Below are 22,260 nucleotides of genomic sequence, written 5' to 3'. Positions count from 1 at the left end.
AATATAATAGAATCAAGGACATAGAAAGGGAGTGGACTGACAATTCTTGGGGGGAAGGAGGTGTGGGGGTGCGGGAAGAGACTGGACAAAAATCGTACACCTATGGATGAGGACAGTGGGGGGGAGGGGTAAGGGAAGAGAGTGGGGTGGGAACCGGGTGGAGGGGAGCTATAGGGGGGAAAAGAGGAACAACTGTAATAATCTGAACAATAAAGATTTTTTAAAAAAATAGAATTTAAAGTTTACTCAGTGATTTTTACAGTCCACCAATATCCGTCAATAAATATAAAGCCCTAGCCCTGAGCTAGACTGGCTCATTCCCATTGGTGGGGAGGCTTACTCATGAGTAGGGGCCAATGGAGAATGAGAGCATTCAGGGCCACCCAGGTGCAGCTGGAGAGAGTGGAGCAGTGGCTGTTGGCTGAGACAGGAAAGTGGCCCCAGGGGCAGGCTAGCCAGTGGTGGCCCACAGGTTGTCCAGAGCCCGCCTTGAGCTTCCAGTAGGTAGAATCCAGGGCAGCAGAGACAAAAGCAGGACCTTAATAATGAGGAGAGAGCTTTGCCAGACCCATTTCCCAGAGCCAGTTTCTATAGGAACATTTCAGGGCAATGCCAGAAGCAGCTTAAGAGAGAGAGATGGAAGTCATGGCAACTGCAGTGCAGCTCTACTGAGGGCATCAGAGCATACCTCACCGGTGGGGCCACAAGCACTGGCCTTGAACTGGCCCTATGGCCCAGAGTGAAATCTCCAGGCACTCAGCCCAGTAAAGACTCAGGCAGGATGCAGTTGGCATAGATGTGCCCTGAGCCCTGTGGCTGGTCTGTAGGCATGAGCAAAAGCAGGAAATCCCTGGTATGTGGGGTGGGAAGGGGGATCAAACACAGGACTTCCCCAAGACATCATCATAAGAAAAGGACCTCACAGAACAGTGTCACTGCACGATGCCATTCGGGTAAAGAATGAGGGAAGGAGAACCGCACGTGTGTGCTGAAAGGGGGACCATCAATGCCTGCATGTCTGGAAGGAAACCAGGAGAGTGGCTGTGGAGTAAGAGGCAGAGTCCTGTTCACGAAATATGCGCTTCTCTGTGTATGTTTTACTGATACACTTTTTAGAATTGTTACATAAAATTAAATGTTTATGTAAAAAGTCACTGCTCTGCCATAGTAGTTCAGGGAATTAGGGGAGCGTGCCAGTCACACGGGCAGCATCGGTCTGACCACGCTCTGCCAGAGCAGCTGACTGGGCCTAGCCCAGCCTGTGGCCTTTAGGCCGGCATCCTCGGTGCCACCACCTGAATCCTCGGGCCTCCCTGTGCCAGCCTTTGCCGGTCTTGGCCGTGGGAACCCTGGGCCTTCCAGGTACCAATCCCCTTGTTCTCTTCCAGGGCATCATAGCTGAAGAGAACAAGAACCTGCAGCCCCAGGGCGATGAGGACCCCGGGAAGTTCAAGGAAGCTGAGCTGAAGATGCGGAAGCAGTTCGGGATGCCCGAGGGGGAGAAGCTAGTCAACTACTACTCCTGTAGCTACTGGAAGGGTCGTGTGCCCAGGCAGGGCTGGCTCTACCTGACTGTCAATCACCTGTGCTTCTACTCCTTCCTGCTGGGCAAGGAAGGTGAGCATGGGCGCCCTGGCATCCCCCCTGGCTACCCAGCTGGCCCCGTCTTCCTCCGCTCTTTGGCCCTCACCTCCTGACCTCACCTCTAGAAAGTCCATTACCTTTCCAGACTATCCAAGTCCATGAGGGATCTCCTTCCTCTCAGCCTCCAGATATTCTGTTCCCACACATCCAACAGGTCGTCTCCCCCAAACCAAGTGCCACCTCAGCACCCTATGACAGGAGCACCCAAACTTGAGCCAGGCACACACTTGGCTCTCTGGGACTCCTGTCCTGCCTGTGTCCGCTGATAGGGTTTTTCACATAGTGACTTGCTGCATGGGGCCTCTTTCAGGGCAAGTGTTCAAGGGCACACGTGTCTATGAGGGGCTCTAGGTGACTCTGTGCCCTGGTGTTCCAAGTCCCTCCCTGGGGAAAGCCCTGGCCTCAGGACACAAGGCAGACTCCCCAGAGCTAGCCGGTGCCTGCACTGCACCTTACCCCAGAAAGAGCCTCAGGGCTTCATCCATCCCAGTGGCCCTGCCTTTCCATGTGGAGTGTGTCCCAGCACAGCTAGGACCAGGCACGGGGGAGGGTGGGGAAAGGGGAGGGAGGCTTGCTCAGTACAGTTTCCCCCAGTGCGGGTGGGAAGCGGGAGCCCGCCCTGCCTAATCCTCCAGCCCATTTGACCCAGTGGTGGTGTGTCTGTCCCCACCGGCGTCCAGTGAGCCTAGTGGTGCAGTGGGTGGATGTCACCGGACTAGAGAAGAACGCCACCCTGCTCTTCCCCGAGAGCATTCGCGTGGACACCCGAGACCAGGAGCTCTTCTTCTCCATGTTCCTCAACATTGGCGAGACCTTCAAGCTCATGGAGCAGCTGGCCAACCTGGCCATGCGGCAGCTGCTGGACAGCGAGGGCTTCCTGGAGGACAAGGCGCCGCCCAGGCCGGCCCAGCCGCACAGGAACATCTCTGCTCTGAAGCGGTGCGTGGCCGAGGGGGGGCCACTCGGGAAGGGGAGGTAAAGGTGTAGCTGCAGGGGGGGCACCGAGAGATTCGAGAGAGGTTTGTCCTAAGAGGCACATTCCTTCTCCCAGCCTGTGATGGGGAGGTCTCACACACTCCTTAGTCTCGACAGGAAGCTGAGGCACAGAGGTTGAGTAACTTGCCCAACGTCCCTCAGCAAGTGAGCAGGAAAGCCAGATGCAGCTGGCTGACAGCCTGTCCTCCCCACCAGCTCAGCCAGGGTGCCCCCCGAGGCTGCTCTGGGTGGCTTCGGCGATCAGGTCCCAGGGCGCACTACCTCCACCCCACCAAGATTGACAGCTCTTCTCCGTACCCCTTGGCCAGTGGCCCCTCATACCCTCTGCATTGTTGTAGCTTTGGGGCCCTGGCCTGGAGGTTTGAGGTCTCTGCCACTCTGTGGGAATTGGTAGACAAAAGGGCAGATACTGGTGGCCAGCCCCTCCGGAGCACTTCTGTTTGACTCCTCCATTGTAGCTTCACAGGACACCCGCAAGGCTGCCCGGGAGCCCCTGGGTCCCACAGCCAGTCCACACCCGCGTGCTCAGATTCCATGGCCTAAGCTCAAAATCAGGGGTGTGCCTTCAGGACCAGAATACTGTCAAAAGATGTCACTCTCCTGATACAAGTGACAGGGTGTCTTTTGGAACCTTCTGGAAAGAAAACGAGCAGGGCCAGGACATGACAGTCCCTGGCGCTGTCCATCAGGGTGTGCTTGCCGGGCTCTGCTCAGGCTACTGGACTGTCCCCAGGACAAAGCCACCACAGGGGGGAGGAGCAGGGTACCAGACCCCCACCTCGCACAGCCATGGGCCAGGTGGGTGTGCACTTTATACCAAGCAACAGCATCATGCCTGTCGGGAGGCCCTTGTGTAGGTTTCTAGATGGTCTGGGTCTTTCTAGTAAGAAGCAGCAGGATGGATTGGAACCCCCTGGGCAAGCAACGAGTCACACCCCGGAGCCTCCAGGTGTCCTCCCAGAGCGGCAAGTCTCAGGGACAGGCTGTTTTCCGACCACTCCCCTGCTGGGCATACGAATGTCCCACATTTTACTTGCCACTTAAGGTGCATGTTTCACAGAACTCTGAGATCCCTGGGCATGACTTGCTCACAGGAGGACCCCAAAGAGCCCAAATCCAATTTGAAAACCCAAATTTTGTCCCCTCCCCTCCCATCCCCAGAGACCTAGACGCAAGAGCCAAGAACGAGTACTACCGGGCCATGTTCCGGCTGCCCAGGGACGAACGCCTGGACGGCCACACAAGCTGCACCCTGTGGACTCCGTTCAACAAGCTGCACATCCCCGGCCAGATGTTCATCTCCAGCAACTACATCTGCTTTGCCAGCAAGGAGGAGGACGGCTGCCACCTCATCATACCCCTGCGGGAGGTGAGCACCCGGCCCCACCAGCTCTGCCCTGCCTCTCCTGGTTGGCCCCTCAGCATTCAGTGATGGACACATGGTGAGTCAGCACCTGCCCTGTGCAGGCCTCTTGAGAGTGGCTGCACAGGATTGGTCCCCAGGGGTCACCTGGCCTCGTGGGCAGGCGGAGTGGAGCTTTGGCCAGGAGATCTCACTCTAGTACGTAAGGAAACTTCAGGAAGGATCCAAGCCCTTCTGCTGGGAATGCCCCTCAGTCCTGCCTTCCCAGACTGCAGTGGGGCTGTGGCAAAGCCCTGCTGGGCTGGGCTCGGAGGACGCTGACCCTGCATCGACCCCGCCATGTCATTCTCAGAGGCCGCCTCACTGTTCCTCTCTGACGTCTGCCTGGGCTGTGGCTCCGGCTCTAGCAGCGTCATTGGGAGTTGGCTGTCACCTGTTCTCCTTTGACTGCAGTGAGAAATGTGGACAGTGAGGGAGAGAGGCCCCGCCCAGATGAAGGCACTAGGGCACCGGCCCCACAATCAGGCAGGTCTCAGAGCCCCCTTTTTCCTCTTGGCCCAGCGGGAAAACTGGCTGAAGCACAGTTAGGTTTTTAAGTTATAACCTACATCACAGTATTCTGATTTAGTTAAAAACCTCGAGCAGTGAGACCTTGCTGGCGTTCGTACAAAGCCCTAGGGCTACAGGTGTAGCTATGAAAGGTGTTGGTTAGCATGCTGCCTGGGGCCCCCAAGGAAAGTCAGGAGAGGACTAAAAAGAGCCACAGCTCCCGGCTGAGGGGCTCCGAGGTGGCTATGCTCTTGGCACCAGGCCATGGGTTCACCCTGACGGGCCGAGGACTGGGCGCCGGCTTAAGGGTTTCCTAAGGTCCCAGCTCCACTCCTCCTGACGTTTCTGAGAGCAGAGTACGGCTGCCTGCCGTGTCGGGGAGCGGGACTGCCTTGGCCTGATCTTTTTTCCTTTTTTTTTTTTTTGGTTAACCCTCACCTGAGGATATTTTTTTCCACTGTTTTTTTGTTTTTTGTTTTTTGTTTTAGAGAGAATGGAAGGGAGGGGGAGAGACAGAGAGAAACATCAGTGCTAGAGAGACACATCAATTGGTTGCCTCCCGCACACGTACACACACCCAGCCAGGGACTGAACCTGCAACAGAGGAACGTGCCCTTGATCAGAATCGAACCCTGGACCCTTCAGTCCAGATGCCAACACTCTAACCACTGAGCTCACCAGCCGTGGCTAGCAGGGCAGTCTTATCGCGCTCTCAGGGTGGGCTCTGCAGCTGGACGGATGGAGGCCCCGGCCCAGCACTCACCAAGCCTCCCAGCCAGGGAGGCTTCACAGGGCTCCTCCCTGAGTGCCAGCTGCGCTCTTGAATTTGCACATCCAGACGTGCTCTTCTCACCCACCCAGGCAATGGCCCCCTTCCTTCCGTCTGCTCAGGTGAAAAGCAGGAGCCACCTTGTTTCTGACCTAGCCTCATTCCTGCATCGTGACCATAGCACGTCCCTTCCTCTCCACGGCCACCACCTAGGACACCAGTGTCTGCTTGGACCTCAGGAGTGTCCACACATACCTCACCCCTTTAGGACCCATCCTCCCACAACTGCCAATCTTGTCTGTCAGAGCATGTGGGCACCCTGTGTGGAATCCTCCTGCATCTTCTCCTGCTGGGCCTGTGAGCTCTCTGCTCCTCAGATATCAGTTCATGTGCAGGCACGCACACACACACACGGATGCACACACATATAAACACTACTCATATGCATATGCACACTTGTGTATACATACAAACCATGCACATGAGCACTTACATGCATATACACATATACTGGTACATGTACACACAGCAACCCACATCTATACACATGTACACATGATACATACACGCCTCACAAACATGCACACACGTTTGTATATATATACAGGCATACACATGTACTCACACGCACATACCATGCATATATGTAGACACTCTTACACATACATTCACACGTATGCATACACATACCAGCCCTGCCCACCCCTGCTTCCCCAGCCCCAGCTTCCCCAGCTTTTCCTTGTACATCAGTCCAATCTAGCACCTCCTCAGTGTGGTTCTGGGTCTCTGCCCCGGCTCCTCACCTGGCTGCAGCAGGTCTCAGCTCAGCTGCTACCTCCCCAGAAGAGCCTTCAGTGAAAAGCAGCCCAGTGGCCTCCCAGCTGGCTCTGTCATCTCCACCACCCTGGGGTGTTGAGCCTGCATGGCCATTGTGTGTCCCTACCCCAGGCCTCTGTAGAGACAGAGGCGCCCCTGAAAGCCTGCCCTGTGCTCTCCCTGCCTGTGCAGCTCTGTCCACACTTTCTCGGCCGGGCCTGGAAATGCCTGTCAGCGGGTGCTTTGGCAATCAGTGCTTACGACGGCCATGCAGGCAGGCTGCTCCCCAGGCTTCAGAGCAGGGGAAGAACTGGCCAGTGGGAAACTTAGAAGGGCCAGTGGCTAGGCCCACCCTCCTCATGACAGACCAGCAGGGCTGTGTGATTGATAGGTGAAAAACGAGATTTAGACGCGCATGGAACTTATAGCAGCAGGCAACAGAGTCGGAACAGATCATAGTGGGCCCGAGTGCCCACTCACCGCACCCTCCCCGGAGAGGGCCACCTGAGGCCACTTTGCTGTCACGGTCACAGAACCTTTCTGTCTTTGTATGGCAAGACACAGACACCAGTGTTTTTGCCTTCCCAGGTGACCATTGTCGAAAAAGCCGACAGTTCCAGTGTCCTGCCCAGCCCTTTGTCTATTAGCACCAAGAACAAAATGACCTTCCTGTTTGCCAACCTTAAAGACCGCGATTTCTTGGTTGAGAAGATTGCTGACTTCCTCCTGAAAACATCATCTAAGCAGCCAGGTGACAACAGCGCAGGAAGGAAAGCCAGCGTCATGGATCCAGCCCCAGAGGTGAGAGGGCGCTGTTGGGGGAGCGGGGAGGGGGGCGGTCAGGGCCAGGAGAGGAGCCCAGGCAGCGCTGTGGTGCCTGCCATGGGCCTGGGCAGGGAGGGTCCCTGCTGGATGTGGGTGGAGAGGCTGACCCGCCTTGGTGGTCTCAGGTGTGCAGCCACCATGCGCTACCTGACGTCACAGGCCTCTGCACCACGTCACACACACCCCAGTCCTGAGCGTTCCCACCCCGCCCACCTCAAGTCCCACCGCACAGGAGAGGCCTTTGCTGGCTGGACCTGCCTCCCTGTGAGCCTGTGCTGCCCTGAGGGCCACACTGTTCATTTACCTGGTGCTTCTCCCGTCAGTCTTTCAGCCTGAGATTCCTACAATATGAGACCCCCTTTGCCCTGGCTGGTTTGCTAAGTGGTTAGAGTGTCAGCTGGTGGACCGAAGGAAGGGGTCACAGGTTCGATCCCCGACCCCCTTTTAAAGACTTAACTGCAATTATTATATCAACATAATTCACAAGAATTCCTGAATATGAAATACTTGTATTCACCTTTCCCCAAATGCAGATGTACTTTTTACAGTTTAATTATTGGAATTGAAGTACACATAGGTCATATATCACGCTTAGTTAATACATCTTTTAAACTCCTTTTTATCTATAGATTTCTTTCTCTCTCTCTCTCTCTCTCTCTCTCTCTCTCTCTCCCTCTCTCTCCCCCTCCCTCCCTCCCTCTCTATCAGTATTTTTTTTATGGAATTTGGGTCATTTGTGCTGTAGCTTCTCCAAGTGGTTTTCATTGACTGCATTCTCCTATTTCCTGTAAGTTGGTGGTTGAGTAGTAAAATCCAGAACAAATTCAGGTTCCATTGTTTGTGTTTGGGGGGCAAGTCTTCTCTTTGGAAGCATTGGGGTGATGGGTACTTCCACCAAGAGATATACAACACCGGGTCTTCTCGTGTGCTGTTAGGGTCGCCTAGATCCACTCCTTCATTAGGGATTGCAGGAGGGCAGCACTCCAATTCTGTCATCCCTTCTGTTTGTCAGCTGGAATAATCCTGTAAAGGAAATTTCCCCTCATCAATTTTTTAAGGACCCTGAGGCACAGTTCATATACAAAAGGGAAAATAAATCTTACTCTTTCCTGTTCTTTACCAGTTACAATGATGAGTTGGGCCCGGCTAGTGTGGTTCAGTGGTTGAGCATCGACCCATGCACCAAGAGGTCACCGGTTCGATTCCCAGTCAGGGCACATGCCTGGGTTGTGGGCTTGATCCCCAGGAGGGATGTGCAGGAGGCAGCCAATTGATGATGTTTTTCTCTCTTTGATGTTTCTGTCTCTCCCTGGCTCTCTCTCCAAAATCAATAAAAACTTATTTTATTTTTTTAAATATATTTTATTGATTTTTCACAGAGAGGAAGGGAGAGAGACAGAGAGTTAGAAACATCCATGAGAGAGAAACATCGATCAGCTGCCTCCTGCACATCTCCTACTGGGGATGTGCCCGCAACCCAGGTACATGCCCTTGACCGGAATCGAACCTGGGACCCTCCAGTCCGCAGGCCGACGCTCTATCCACTGAGCCAAACCGGTTTCGGCAAAAACTTATTTTAAAAATAAGATAAAATGATGAGTTGGACTCTGGCTGGTGTTGCTCAGTGGTTTTGACTGTGGACCCATGAGCCGAAGGGTCACAGGTTCAATTCCCAGTCAGCCAAGGACATGTATCTGAGTTGCAGGTTTGATCCCAGCCCCAGTCGGGGCGTGTGAAGGAGGCAACCAGTCGATGTGTCTCTCTCACATCACTGTTCTCTCTCTTTCTCTCTCTCAGTCTCTCCCCCCACTTCCCAGCCCCGCTCCTTCCTTCCTTCCTTCCACTCTCTCTGAAAATCAATAGACAAAAGAAATCTTTGGGTGAGGATTAACAACAACTAAAAAATAATAATGAGTTGTTCATCTAGTATCCTCTAAATGTGATCAGTTTGTTTTTTATGTTTAGTTTTTAGTATAATTATGAACTTGCAGATTTAAGCAACTTGACAGAAATTACCCTAAGTCCGTCTGTGCCCAGAGGGAGCTTATTCATTCAGGTTGGCATATGTTCTTTGGACATAACCATAGCCATGTTTGATAGTTTCCTTGCTTCCTGGTGTGACAAGCTGTATGTGCTGTTGGTCTTTCTGAAATTATGCACTTCATGGTTACAAGAGTCCATTAAATCAGCAGCCCTGCTATTACAGGGCCCACATTCCCACTGAGGGGCACTGGAGCTGGTGGCAGCATGAGCCCCTCAGCTAGCCAGAACCCGCCTGGTCCGGCCCATGGAGGCCTGTATATTTTCCACCCTGTAATCGATGCTCAGTAAGTTATTGAGGGTGGGAGGGGCCCGGCAGAATCAGTGTCCAGTAGAGACATTAAGAAAGGTTTCTTAGAGGAGGTTGGGCTTGATCTGACTAAGGTTGGGTGGGTGAAAAGGGACGTGAGCAGGGATTCTGAGCTGCCTTCATGAGGTCCAGCACCACTCATGATAGGGCCTGATCAGACCCCATGGCCCCTTCCGAGCTCACCATTCATTCACCCAGCTCGTTTTTACTGCATTCCTCATAGGTACCGAGTGCTAGTCTAGGCACCAGGAATAGAGAATGAACAGAGGAGACGAAATTCCTGTCCTCTTAGAGCTCATATTCTAGTGAGAGAGACAGTAAGCAAATAAACACCCAGAGTGTTAGGTGGTGATAAGGGCCATCGATAAAAATAAATCAGGATAAAAAGGGATTAGGAGTGCCAGGGGATAGTGGGGGTCAGGTGGCATTTGAGCAGGAAACTAAAAGAAGAGAAGCCAGTCTAGAGGCCAGACAGCTGGGCACAGCTCCTCAAACTAGCGGAGGCCGGTGGAGGAGTGAGAGAGAGAGGAAGCAGGAAGCTGGAGCACGTGGAGCCAGCATAGGGGCCTCACAGGCACTTTAGCCTTGACTCTGAGTGAGAAGAGAAGCTGTTGGAGAGTTTTGTCAAAAAGAGGGGCACAGTCTGTTTATGTTTTAATAGAATTACTCTGACCGTCGTGTTGAGAATGCTTATAGGCACAGCTGTCACAGCAGCCACATGTGGCTGTTGGCACTGAGATGCAGTTAGTCCAAATTGAAATGTGCTTAAGCATAAACTACACACCAGACATTGAATATTTAGTATGAAAATGAGAATGTAAGATATCTATAATTTTTATATTAATTCCATGTTGAAATGGTAATATTTTGGCTATATTGTATTAAAATATATCTCACCAATTTGTTGTTTTTTATTTCTCTTTATTTTTGAAAGTATTGCAGATTTCCCCTATTTTTCCCCATTGACCCCTTCTGGCCTGCACCCAACCATCCCAATTTATTGTTTTTTAATGTTTTTTAACTAGAAAATTTTAAATTACATATGGGCTGTCATGATATTTCTCTTGGGCAGTGGTTGACTAGAGAGTGGCAAGAATAGAAGCAGAGACGAGCTGGAAGGCTCTGACAGGAGTCAGGACACAAGGCAAAGGGCCTTGGTTAAGGGGGAACCGGTGAAGCTGGTGAGAAGTGGTCAGGTTCAGGATACATATTTTTTACGGTGGTAAAATACACATAAAATTTATAAGCTTAACCATTTATTAAAATACATCTTTTTATTGATTTCGGAGAGGAAAGGAGTGGGAGAGAGAGATAGAAACATCCATGATGGCGAATCATTGATCAGCTGCCTCTTGCACACCCCCTACTAGGGATCAAGCCCGCAACCTGGGCATGTGCCCTGACTGGGAATCGAACCTCCTGGTTTACAGGTTGACACTCAACCACTGAGCAACACGGGCTGGACTACCTTAACCATTTTAAATTGTACATTTCAGTGGCATGAAGTATAATCACACTAATATGCAACCATCACCAACATCCACCCACAGAACATTTTTCATTTTGAAAAACTGAATCTGCCCTGACTGGTTTGGCTCAGTGGATAAAGCATCGGCCTGCAAGGGTCCAGGGTTCAATTCCAGTCAGGGGCACGTACCTCGGTCGCAGGCTCCTCCCCGACCCAGGCCCTAGTCAGGACACGTGCTGGAGGTGACCAATCGATGTCACCTTGATCCTCACTGGGGATCAAGCCCACGACCCGAGCATGTGCCCTTGACTGGAATCGAACCCGGGACCCTTCAGTCCACAGGTCAACCGACGCTCTATCCAATGAGCCAAACCAGCCAGAGCAATACCAATTTTTTAAAGCTTTTTTTTTTTATTGATTCGAGAGAGAGAGAGTGAGTGAGAGAGACATTGATTTGTTGTTACACTTATTCATGCATTCATTGATTCCTATATGTGCCCTGATCTGGGATCGAACCTGCAACCTTGGCATATTGGACAACACTCTAACCAACTGAACTACCTAGCCAGGACCCAATTTTTTTCCCCTTTTTAAAAAAATATATTTTTACTTATTTCAGAGAAGAAGGGAGGAGAGAGAGAAAATCAATGATGAGAGAGAATCATTGATCGGTTGCCTCCTACATGCCCCCTCCTGGGGATTGAGCCCACAACCCGAGCATGTGCCCTGACCAGGAATCGAACGGAGACCTCCTGGTCCATAGGTCAACACTCAACCACTGAGTCACACCGGCCAGGCCCAATTTTTATTTCTTTATCCCTTCACCATTTTGATCCAGCCCCCCGATTCCTCTTCCACCTGGCAACCCATCAATTTGCTCTATTTATGAGTTTGTTTCTGTTTTGGTTGTTCATTTATTTTGTTTTTTAGATTCCACATATAAGTGAAACCTTATGGTGTCACTAGTCATCAGAGAAATGCAAATTAAAACCAAATGAGATCTCACCTCACACCTGTCAAAATGGCTATCATCAATAAATCAGCAAACAACAAGTGTGGGTGAGGATATGGAAAAGGGGGGCCCAACCAGTGTGACCCAGTGGTTCAATGTTGACCCATGTACCAACTCACTGATTTGATTGTGGGCTTAGTCCCCATTGGAGGGTGTGCAGGCAGCAGCTAATGGATGTTGATGTTTCTCTCTCATAGATGTTTCTGTCTCTCCCGCCTTCCCCCTTCCTCTCTCTCTAAAATCAATAAAAACACTTTTCTTACAAAGAAAAAAGGGAACCCTTGTGCACTGTTGGTGGGAATGTAGATTGGTGCAGCCACTGTGGAGAATTATGGACGTTCCTCAAAAAAGTAAAAATAGAACTACCATATGATTCAACAATTCCACTTCTGGGTATTTATTCGAAGAAATCTAAAACACTAATTTGAAAGAATATATGCACCCCTATGTTCATTTTAGTGTTATTTACAATAACCAAGATTTGGAAACAGCCCAAGTGCCCATCAGTAGATGAGTGGCTATAAAAAAAAAAAAGAAGGAAATCTTACCTTTTGCGACAGCATGGATGGACCTGGAGAGTATTATGCTAAATGAAATAAGCCAAATACCATATGATTTCACTTATATGTGGAATCTAATGAACAAAATAAAGTGGAAACGGACTCATGGATACAGATAACAGACTGACATCTGTTATCTGGGGCTGGGTGAAAAGGATGAAGGGATTAAGCACAGAAAACAAAGGACTCATAAACAGCATGGTGACTGCCAGAGGGAAGGGGGTGGGGGGAGTAGACGAGGGTAAAGAGGGGGATAAATGGTGATGGAAGGAGACTTAACTTGGGGTGGTAAACACAGTACAGTAGAGTTGTGTACCTGAAACCTATATAACCAATGTCACCCCAGTGATATAATTTTTTTTTTTAGTGTGTTTGGCAGATGGCACTAATGGAATTTTTGTTATCTGTCTTCCTGAGTAGGGTGATTTAAGCTATTTACCCTCTGGTTGGGGAGAGAACTGCAAACCATTTACACTTTAAAAAAAATAAATAAATAAACCTTTATGTTGAGAGTATTACAGATGTCCTCCTTTTTTCCCCCCACTGCCCCTCTTCCCGGTTCCCACCGCACTCCCAGCCTTCACCACGCTACTGTCTGTGTCCATAGGTAAAATCTTTGGTTAATCCCTTCCCACGCTCTGCCCCTCATCACCCTTTCCTCTGAGATTCGTCAGTCTGTTCCATGCTCCCATGCCTCTGATTCTATTTTATTCACCAGTTTATTTTGTTCATTAGATTTCTTGTTTGTTTATTTTGATTTTTAGATTCAATTTTGATAGATATGTATTTAGTGCCATTTTATTTTTCATATTTTTAATCTCTTCTTCATCATCTTCTTTTCTTCTTCCTCTTCTTAAAGAATACCCTTCAACATTTTATGTAATGCTGGTTTGTTGGTGATGAACTCCTTTAGCTTTTCCTTATCTGTGAAGCTCTTTATCTGACCTTCAATACTAAATGATAGCTTTGATGGGGGGGAGGCAACCGGCCAGATGTTTCTCTCATTTCGATATTTCTCTCTCCCTCTCTCTCTCTCTCTCTCTCTCTCTCTCTCTCTCTCTCTCTCCCTCTCTCTCTCTACCTCTCTTCTCCTTCTGGCATCCCCATAATGCAAATGTTGGTACACTTGAAGTTGTCGCAGAGGTTCCTTACACTGTCTTCATTTTTTAGATTCTTTTTGCTCTTCTGATTGGGTGGTTTTTTTACTTCCTCATATTCCAAATCATTGATTTGATCCTCAGAATCTGCTACTTTACTATTGAATCCTTGTAAAATTATTCTTTATTTCAGTTAGTATATGCTTAATTTCTGTCTGGTCCTTTTTCATGTGTTTGACATTCTCACTAAGATCCTTTAAAGTCTCGTTAAATCCCTTGAGTAACCTTATAACCATGGTTTTGAACTCTGTATTCAGTAGTTTGCTTGTTCCCATTTCTTTCATTTGTGACATGTTTCTTTGTCTCAGCATTTTGGCTGATTTCCTGTGTCTGTTTCTATGTATTAGGTAGAACTGCTTTGACTCTTAGAATTGGTAGAGTGGCCTTGTTTAGTAGGTGTCCAGTGGCTTAGCCTCCCCAGTCACCTGAGCTGGGCACTCTAGCTCCACCCCTGTTTGGGCTGTGTGCACAGTCCTGTAGTTGAGCCTTGATTGCTGTTGGCATCTCTGGGAGGAGTTGACCTCCAGTCCAATTGACTGTGAGGACCATCTGTGACTATAGTGAGAGACCTTCTGTCCAGGAGACACCCCTATGGAGCAGGACTTGTTTCAGTGGGACTTTGGTGCTCACTGAGTCTGCCTCTTGAGTGTGTCACTTGTAGATGTGAAGAGTTGTAATCTGCTATGGTCTAAAGCTACCTATCATGTGTACTGACTCTAGGGCCTCCAGAGAGGTGCAAACTCAACCACTACCTGGGGCCACCCTTCAGGAGCTACAGAGAGATCTTCAGATGGCTGCTATTTGCTATTTGTATTGGGGTTGGCGGTGCCCGGGTGAGGCCCAGCTATGAAGCAAGGCAGGCTGGTGGTAGTGCCAGATCTTGGGCCTTTTATTGATAGGTTTGGGGCACACTGTCACCAGCTGCAGCTTGTTTGAGAGATTTTAGCAAAGCCTGAACCAGGACTGACCATTCATTTAGAAAAGCTGCTACAAACACCTTGGTTGGGGCTGCAAATTGGATGGGGCAGGATTTCAGGAAATCATCAGGGTGGACCAAACAGTGTGCTCCAGGCTGATGGAGGCTCAAACATGGCTGCCAGTCAGCCCTGTGACAGGGGAGGTTCCAGCACTGGAACAATGACCCCTGTGAGGACTCCTGTCTGGGAGAAAGCCACCCCCGAGTTCCTGCCCCAATGCCAGACAATCTAGTTCCTCCCTGTATGTGTCTGGGTTCCCTCAAAGCCACCTGGTGCTGGGAGTCCGAGTAAGTTCGTGCACCAGCCCTTTAAAAGGAACACCTGGGTCTCCAGCAGCCTCCATGTTACTCAGCCACAGTCCCCATTGGTTTTTACAGCCCATAGTTGTGGGGACTTCTCTTCCCAGCTCTAGAACCCTGGGCTGGGGTCTGGTGTGGGGCTGGGTCCCATTGGTCTTCACAGCCAGCTTCCACAAAGACAATCTCCCTCTGATTAAAAAAATGGTACATGTGGGTGTCAGACCAGCCCATTCTGCGTCTCTGTCCCTCCTACCAGTCTCAATGTGCTTTCTTTTTTATTTCTCTAGTTGTAGGCCTTCCATTCAGCCAGCTTTCAGGCGGTTGTGAATGATTGTTGTCCTGTATTTTGGTTGTAATTTTGATGTGATTGGTTTTAATATATCTTTTTTATTGATTTCAGAGAGGAAGGTAGAGGGAGAGAGAGATAGAAACATCAATGATGAGAGAATCATTGATTAGCTGCCTCCTGCAGACCCCTACTGAGGATTGAACCCACAGCCCAGGCATCTACCCTGACCAGAATCGAACCGTGACCTCCTGGTTCATAGGTTGACATTTAACCACTGAGCCACACCAGCCAGGCAGTAAATTTAATTTTTAAAAAAAGATATGTATTCATTCATCTTTTGATGGACACTTGAGTTGCTTCCACCTTTTGGCTGTTGTGAATGATCGTCCTATGAACATTGATATAAAAATTTCTACTCATTACTCTTCAAGACCCTACATGTAGTTATTGGAGAACTTCCCAAAAGTAGGATTGCTGGATCAAATAGTAATTCAATGTTTACTATTTTGAGGCATTATCATATGGTCTTCCACATTAGTTGCACCAATGTACATTCCTACCAGTAGTGTAAAAGGGTCCAGTTTCTCCTGATCCATGCCAATGCTTGTTATTTTCTGGGTGTTTTGTTTTGTTTTGTTTTGTTTACAATAACCATTCTAATGGGTGTGATGTGATATCTCATTGGTTTTGATTTACATTTCCCAACGATTAGTGATGTTGAGCATCTTTTCATGTCTTATTGGCCATTTGTATATCCTCTTTAGAAAAATGTCTATTCAGGTCCTTTGCCTATTTTTTTTAAATATCTTTATTGATTTGAGAGAGGAAGGGAACGAGAGAAAGATAGAAACATCAATGATTCCATCATGCTGTACTGGGGATCGAGCCTGCAACCCAGGCATGTGCCCTGACCAGGAATCTAACCATGACCTCTAGGTTCATAAGTCAACTCTCAACCACTGAGCCAGGCCGGCATCAGGTATTTTTTTAATTGGGTTGTTTGATTTTGTTGTTGAGGGTTAGAACTTCTTTATATATTGCAGATATTAGCCTCTTATCGATATATGATTTTCAAATATGTCCTCCCATTCTATAGGTTGCCTTCTCATTCTGATAATTATGTCCTTTGATGCAGATAAGTTTTTAATTTTAATATAGTTCAGTTTACCTATTTTTCTTTTATTACTTGTGCTTTTAATGTCACCTCCAAGAAATAATTGTCATTTCAAAATGTCATGAAGTTTTCCTCTGTTTTATTTTAAAAGTTTTATAATTTAAGCTCTTGTATTTAGGTGTTTGCTCCATTTTGAGTTAGTCTTTGTGTAGAATGTGAGGTAAGGCTCCAACCTCATCATTTTGTATGTGATATCCAAGTTTTTCAGCACCATTTGTTGTAAAAACTATTCCTTCCACGTTGAATGGTCTTGGCACCCTTGTTGAAATCATTTGACCGTAAATGTGATGGTTCATTTTTGAACTCTCAATTCTATTCTGTTGGTCTATATTTCTGTCTCTATGCCAGTGCCTACTGTTTTAACTGCTGTAGCTTTACACTAAATTTTTAAATCAGGAAGTCTGAGACCTCCAACTTTATTCTTTTTCCGAGATGTTTTTGGCTATTTGGGATCCCTTGAGTTTCCATATGAATTTTAGAAAATATTTTTCTATTTCTGCAAAAAAGTCATTTGGATTTTTATAGCGATTGCACTGAATCTGTAGATCACTTTGGTAGTGCTGATGTCTTAACAGTCTTAAGGTTTTCCAGTCTATGAACACCATATGTCTTTCCACTCTGTGTCTTCTTTCATTTCTCTATCAGTGTCTTTTACTTTTCAGTGTATGCCTTTCACCTCCAGGGTTAAGTGTATTCCTAAATATTTTTTTCTTTTTGGTGCTATTGTAATGAAATTATTTTCTTATTTTTCTTTTGGGATTGTTTGGAATTAATGAATAACAGGATATATTTTGAAGGCAGTTCTGAGGACTGATGGGTCAGATGTGGGGTTTAAGAGACAGAAAGGAGCCAAAGATGACACTGGCTTTGGCCAGGGCAGCTCAGGGTACAGAACCGCATTCAGTGACAGGGGACGTCCTGATGCAGGAAGAGCAGGTTTGGAAGAATTCTGTTTTGGACATATGACGTTTAAGGTCAAGGATAAGGAGAACTAAGAATTGACCACTGGAGATGGCAAAGAGCGGTCCTGGTGGCCTTGATAAGAGTTGTTCAGCCCTGACAAGTTTGGCTCAGTGGATAAAGCGTCGGCCTGCGGACTGAGAGGTCCCAGTTTCGATCAATGATTTTTTACAGAGAGGAAGGGAGAGGGATAGTTAGAAACATCGATGAGAGAGAAACATCGATCAGCTGCCTCCTGCACATCTCCCACTGGGGATGCGCCCGCAACCCAGGTACATGCCCTTGCCCGGAATCGAACCCGGGACCTCTCAGTCCGCAGGCCGACGCTCTATCCACTGAGCCAAACCGGTTTCAGCAATAAAATATTTTTTTTTAAAAAGAAAGAGTAAAAGCAAAAGTGCACAGACAGCATCTTCAACAAAACCAGGAGAAAAGGCATTGCCACACCCCTGACTGCAGTGGTGGGGTCCAAGCACCGCGGGGGGGGTGGGGGGGGGGGGGGGGGGGGGGGCGGCATTATTCTGCACAGACACAGCATCACAGCTGCGCTGGGACCAGGGAGGGGAGAGGAAAAGCCCTAAGGGCCCAGAGTTCAGAAATAACCAAAAAATAGCTCCCTCCCCGCAAAAGTGATGCCTCACTGAACAGAACCCTCAGCAAGTGACTCTGAGAAACAGCCCATGAAACTGGGAGCAGATTCCTCAGGCTCATTGACAGATAAGTACTAGTAAACAGAACTGCGTGCAGAACCCGCTAAAGAGCTGAGGGGAGAGGGAGAAGCTAGGGTGGTGCTCGCCATCGAGAATCTCAAAAACACCCAACCATGCTCTGCACCAGGGCACTCTCGGTCTGGACTAGGTGCTTCCCCTGGATTCTAGCAGTTTGTCATGAAAAAGTATTTAGTGGCCCCCAAATCCATTTCAGAACACCAGCTAGGGCAGAGGGGTGGGCTGTGGATATGAATTAGCAGGCTTATCTTTTTCTCCTTTTTAAAGTTTTTTATTAAAAACTGCTCTACTGGCCGAAACCGGTTTGGCTCAGTGGATAGAGCGTTGGCCTGCTGACTGAAAGGTCCCAGGTTCGATTCCGGTCAAGGGCATGTACCTAGGTTGTGGGCACATCCCCAGTAGGAGATGTGCAGGAGGCAGCTGATCTATGTTTCTCTCTCATCGATGTTTCTGACTCTCTATCTCTCTCCCTTCCTCTCTGTAAAAAATCAATAAAATATATTTAAAAATAATAATAATAAAAACTGCTCTACTGTGGTACCATGGACTTACACTATGCTGTACATATTAAAAGAGTAGAGTTTGATGGGTTTAACGTGGAGAGTCCCCATGCAGGGGACATAGAAAAGGGGGAGTGTGGTGCGGTGGCTGGTGGGATCAGAGATGACGGGAGGACGCAAGGGCAGAAGCCCCAGCCCAGACTGGAGCTGGCAGAGGGAGCCTACTGGCCCACGAAGCCGAGAAGGCCAGGCAGTAGCCACCTGTCATCAAAGGTGGCCTCTGCCCACTGAACGTGGTTTCCTGCCAGCAGTGCCAGGATGGCAGAGCCCCTGCATCCTCCTCGGCTCATCCTCATGTTCCCTGTAGAGTCACCACTGCACGTCCTGGTGGCCACTGGGTGACACAGTACCCCAAGGTCCCTGAGGCTATGAGTAGAAATGCTAAGTAATTAGTGTGGGGTCATCACCCCAGGTCTCAGCAGAACCCACAAAGCGTGGGGCCAAGAGTGGAGAGAGATGTGCCCACGTGAAAACCGTTAACTGCTGCTGGCAGAAGTGGAAGTGGATTCCAGGGAGCCAGTGACCAGTGTCCACCCAAGAGCAGCACTGTTTCTGTCGGTGGGCACTCAGGGCAGGAGCTGAGGGGAGAACCAGAGAGGGCACTGGCTCTAGACCGTCTGACCCCTGGGCCAGAGGACAAGCTCCCTGCACAGGCCATTGCCCACAGTGGCAAGCTTGCCTGGAAGTCAGGTGCCCACAGGCAGAATATAGTCTGGAGAGCAAGGGGCAAAGGCATGTGTTGGGCATCACCCAGACTGTGCCTAAAGGGGCTAGGATGCCAGTGTGTCCCTGAGGAGACCTTCTCCTTGGGGGAGGGGAGCAGTCAGGCTAGGAACTTACCTACTTGCTCTATGAGCCTGGAGGGCCGGAGGCTCGGTTCCAGAAAGCCAGGGAAGCCCTGAAGTTCAGGGCTCCTTGCAGACCTGTGTTCCTGGTGCCCCCCTTCTGCCAGCCCTATGTGCATCCCCCGGAGGTTCCCAAAGCCCACAGGGTTCATTTCTCTTGCCGTTGGCTAGCTGTGCAATGGGAAAGCAGATTCCCTGGCTCCTGCACTGGGGCAGGGCCCCCCTAATGCAGGTTAGACCCTGCAGGGAGGTAGCCCAAGGAGAGAGAATCCACAGGCGAGGACCCCTTCCTTACATCCAGTTCTAGGTCTGTGCCCTTATCTTTGCCCAGAGCCCCGCGAGTGCAGTGGACCGGCAGCCTGAGGAAGGCCGCCTTCCCTCACTCAGCAGACAGTCGTGAGGCACCCGCAGGAGGGACCCGTCGCTCTGAAAAGGCTGTCAGGCTTGGGCCTGCGCTGGGGCTGGGCTCTGCGCCACGTTCCTGCATGGCTCGGTGCGCGTGCTCCATGGGGTCCTCAGTGCTCTTTCCTGGCAGTCCCAACCTGAGCTGAACCCTGTGGCCAGGGGCCCGGGAACCATTATGGCAGATGCCACCATCAGCCATCTCTGGGGCCCGCTGGGTCTGCAGCCCAGAGGCTGGAATAAGGATAGTGTCCCTGGGATCTCAGCGCTGCAGGCAGGCCCCTTGGGGTACACGAGCTGGCTCCTCAGAGTTTCTTCTCTCCTGGCCCTGACCCCACTGAGCAGACCTCCCAGGACGGGCCCAGAACCCTCCAGTGAGAAGCCAGCCGGCGTGGGTGGGCCTGGTGAAGGAGGACAGTGTAGGAGTTCGGCGAGGCGGTGGGACCAGGCCGAAGCGTAGGCTCCTGCTGGTCTAGACCAGGCGTGCCCACCCCGTGCTGCCCCCTTCGGACAGTGACTGCGTGCACCTGGGAGGCCTGCAGGCTCAGTGTCGCCCTCTGTGTTGTACTTTCCAGTCTTCGCCAGCTGCTCAGGAGGCACCAGAGCAGCCCACCAGCCCCGGCTCATCCTGTGGTGGCTGCCAGAGCTCCCCCGCGCAGGAGGCGCCCACTGCTTCCCAGGGCCTGCTCAAGCTCTTCCGGAGAAATGCGCCAGTGGAGGACCTGGGGGCCAAAGGGGTAAGCCCAGAGCGGGGCTCCATTGCCATGCCAGGCCCACGTGGGGGGCGGGGGGGGGCAGGGCCAGCCTGTGATTCTGTGCCCGTCACAGGCGGTGTCGTCCCTATGGGCCCCAGGCCTCTGCAGGGAGGCCCATGTGCCTGCTGCCTGAGGTTGGTGCTGTGCTCAGTGCAGCCTGAGCTGGGGGCATTTACTGTGAGCCCTTGGAAACCTGAGGTGGCGGTCAGTGTGCCAGATGGAGAAGGAAGGTAGGAGAGCAACCTGGGTCACACGTAGCTCCTTATTGCCTTTCCCCCAGGCCAAGGAGAAGATGAAGGAGGAGTTATGGAACATCCACTTCTCTGAGTACGGGCGCGGTGTGTGCATGTACCGCACGGCCAAGACCCGGGACCTGGTGCTGAAGGGCATTCCCGAGGGCCTCCGTGGGGAGCTCTGGCTCCTCTTCTCTGGTGAGCTGCCCTGCCACCCTCCAGCTGGCTCCTGAGCTGGCCAGGCAGGAGCTGCCTGACCTTCACAGGGTGGAAATCGGGCCCACACCAGGAGCGGAGTCCCGGAGAGCAGACGGCGGGGCGGGGCGCTGTCGCCAGCTGACACCTCTCCCCTGCAGTGGGACTCGAGTAGCCCCCGTGGCCTCCTTTCCCTGGGACAGACTCCGACCACATGCACAACCTTGGCCACTTGGACAGTTTCAGGAGGAGGGGTGTCAGCCATTGGAACTTGGGTGGGGTGCCCCCTACAAGGAGCAGCCACGAGGGAACCTTCGCCTCCCACCACATGACTGATCCCAAAGTTCCACTTCTCTGTGGTCCATTGTCGTCTCCAAACTGCCTGTCACTGCCCTGAAGCCCCAGGCGGGGAGGAGACAGCGCCAGCCGTGTCTCCACAGGGGCCTGGAATGAGATGGTGACTCACCCTGGCTACTACTCGGAGCTGGTGGAGAAGTCCACAGGAAGGTACAGCCTGGCCACGGAGGAGATTGAGCGAGACCTCCACCGCTCCATGCCCGAGCACCCTGCCTTCCAGAACGAGCTGGGGATCGCCGCGCTTCGGCGGGTGCTGACTGCCTATGCTTTCCGCAACCCTACCATCGGCTACTGCCAGGTAAGGGGCTTATCAGACCCAGGGAGCATCACCCACCTGAGGCTCAGGGGAGCAGGTCCCCATGGCCCGGGCCTGAGTGATGGCCTCACATCATAACTTCAAGGGTGCCGTTCCAAGGTGTAATTAAAAACAATTGCTCATCTCATCCCCATGCTATATATCAGGGGTCCTCAAACTACGGCCCGCGGGCCACATGCAAATACAAATATTGTATTTGTTCCCGTTTTGTTTTTTTACTTCAAAATAAGATATGTGCAGTGTGCATAAAAATTTGTTCATAGCCGAAACCGGTTTGGCTCAGTGGATAGAGCGTCGGCCTACGGACTGAAAGGTCCCGGGTTCGATGTCCGGCCCTCCAGCCATCTGAGGGACAGTGAACTGGCCCCCTGTTTAAAAAGTTTGAGGACCTCTGTTATATATTGTTATCTTCTATGTGCTTCTGGTATAGGTCCTGGAGTCATTTGATTATTTTGTGTGTGTGATAAAAACACATAATAAAACTTAACGCCTTCACCATTCATTCTTAAGTGTACACTCTATAGCAGTGATGGCGCACCTTTTGAGCTCGGCGTGTCAGCATTTTGAAAAACCCTAACTTAACTCTGGTGCCGTGTCACATATAGAAATGTTTTGATATTTGCAACCATAGTAAAACAAAGACTTATATTTTTTATATTTA

At 50.4% G+C, this 22,260-nt stretch overlaps 1 protein-coding gene across 2 annotated transcripts in view; it reads left to right on the top strand.

Moving 5' to 3' along the window:
* Positions 1 to 22,260, top strand: part of TBC1D9B (TBC1 domain family member 9B) — a 58,389-nt gene that overhangs the window by 6,138 nt on the left and 29,991 nt on the right. For both annotated transcript variants that reach the window (XM_015571538.1, XM_015571537.1), the window contains exons 3-9: positions 1,389 to 1,617; positions 2,325 to 2,583; positions 3,802 to 4,009; positions 6,726 to 6,938; positions 20,319 to 20,480; positions 20,779 to 20,929; positions 21,367 to 21,581. In XM_015571538.1, the coding sequence (XP_015427024.1) occupies positions 1,389 to 1,617; positions 2,325 to 2,583; positions 3,802 to 4,009; positions 6,726 to 6,938; positions 20,319 to 20,480; positions 20,779 to 20,929; positions 21,367 to 21,581 (1,437 nt within the window). The remainder of the gene's footprint in view (positions 1 to 1,388; positions 1,618 to 2,324; positions 2,584 to 3,801; positions 4,010 to 6,725; positions 6,939 to 20,318; positions 20,481 to 20,778; positions 20,930 to 21,366; positions 21,582 to 22,260) is intronic.

Source organism: Myotis davidii, unplaced genomic scaffold, assembly GCF_000327345.1.
Source record: "Myotis davidii unplaced genomic scaffold, ASM32734v1 scaffold648, whole genome shotgun sequence".
NCBI lineage: Eukaryota > Metazoa > Chordata > Mammalia > Chiroptera > Vespertilionidae > Myotis > Myotis davidii.
The sequence above is the reverse complement of the archived record's forward strand: the minus strand, read 5'-3'. Positions and strand labels throughout refer to the sequence as shown.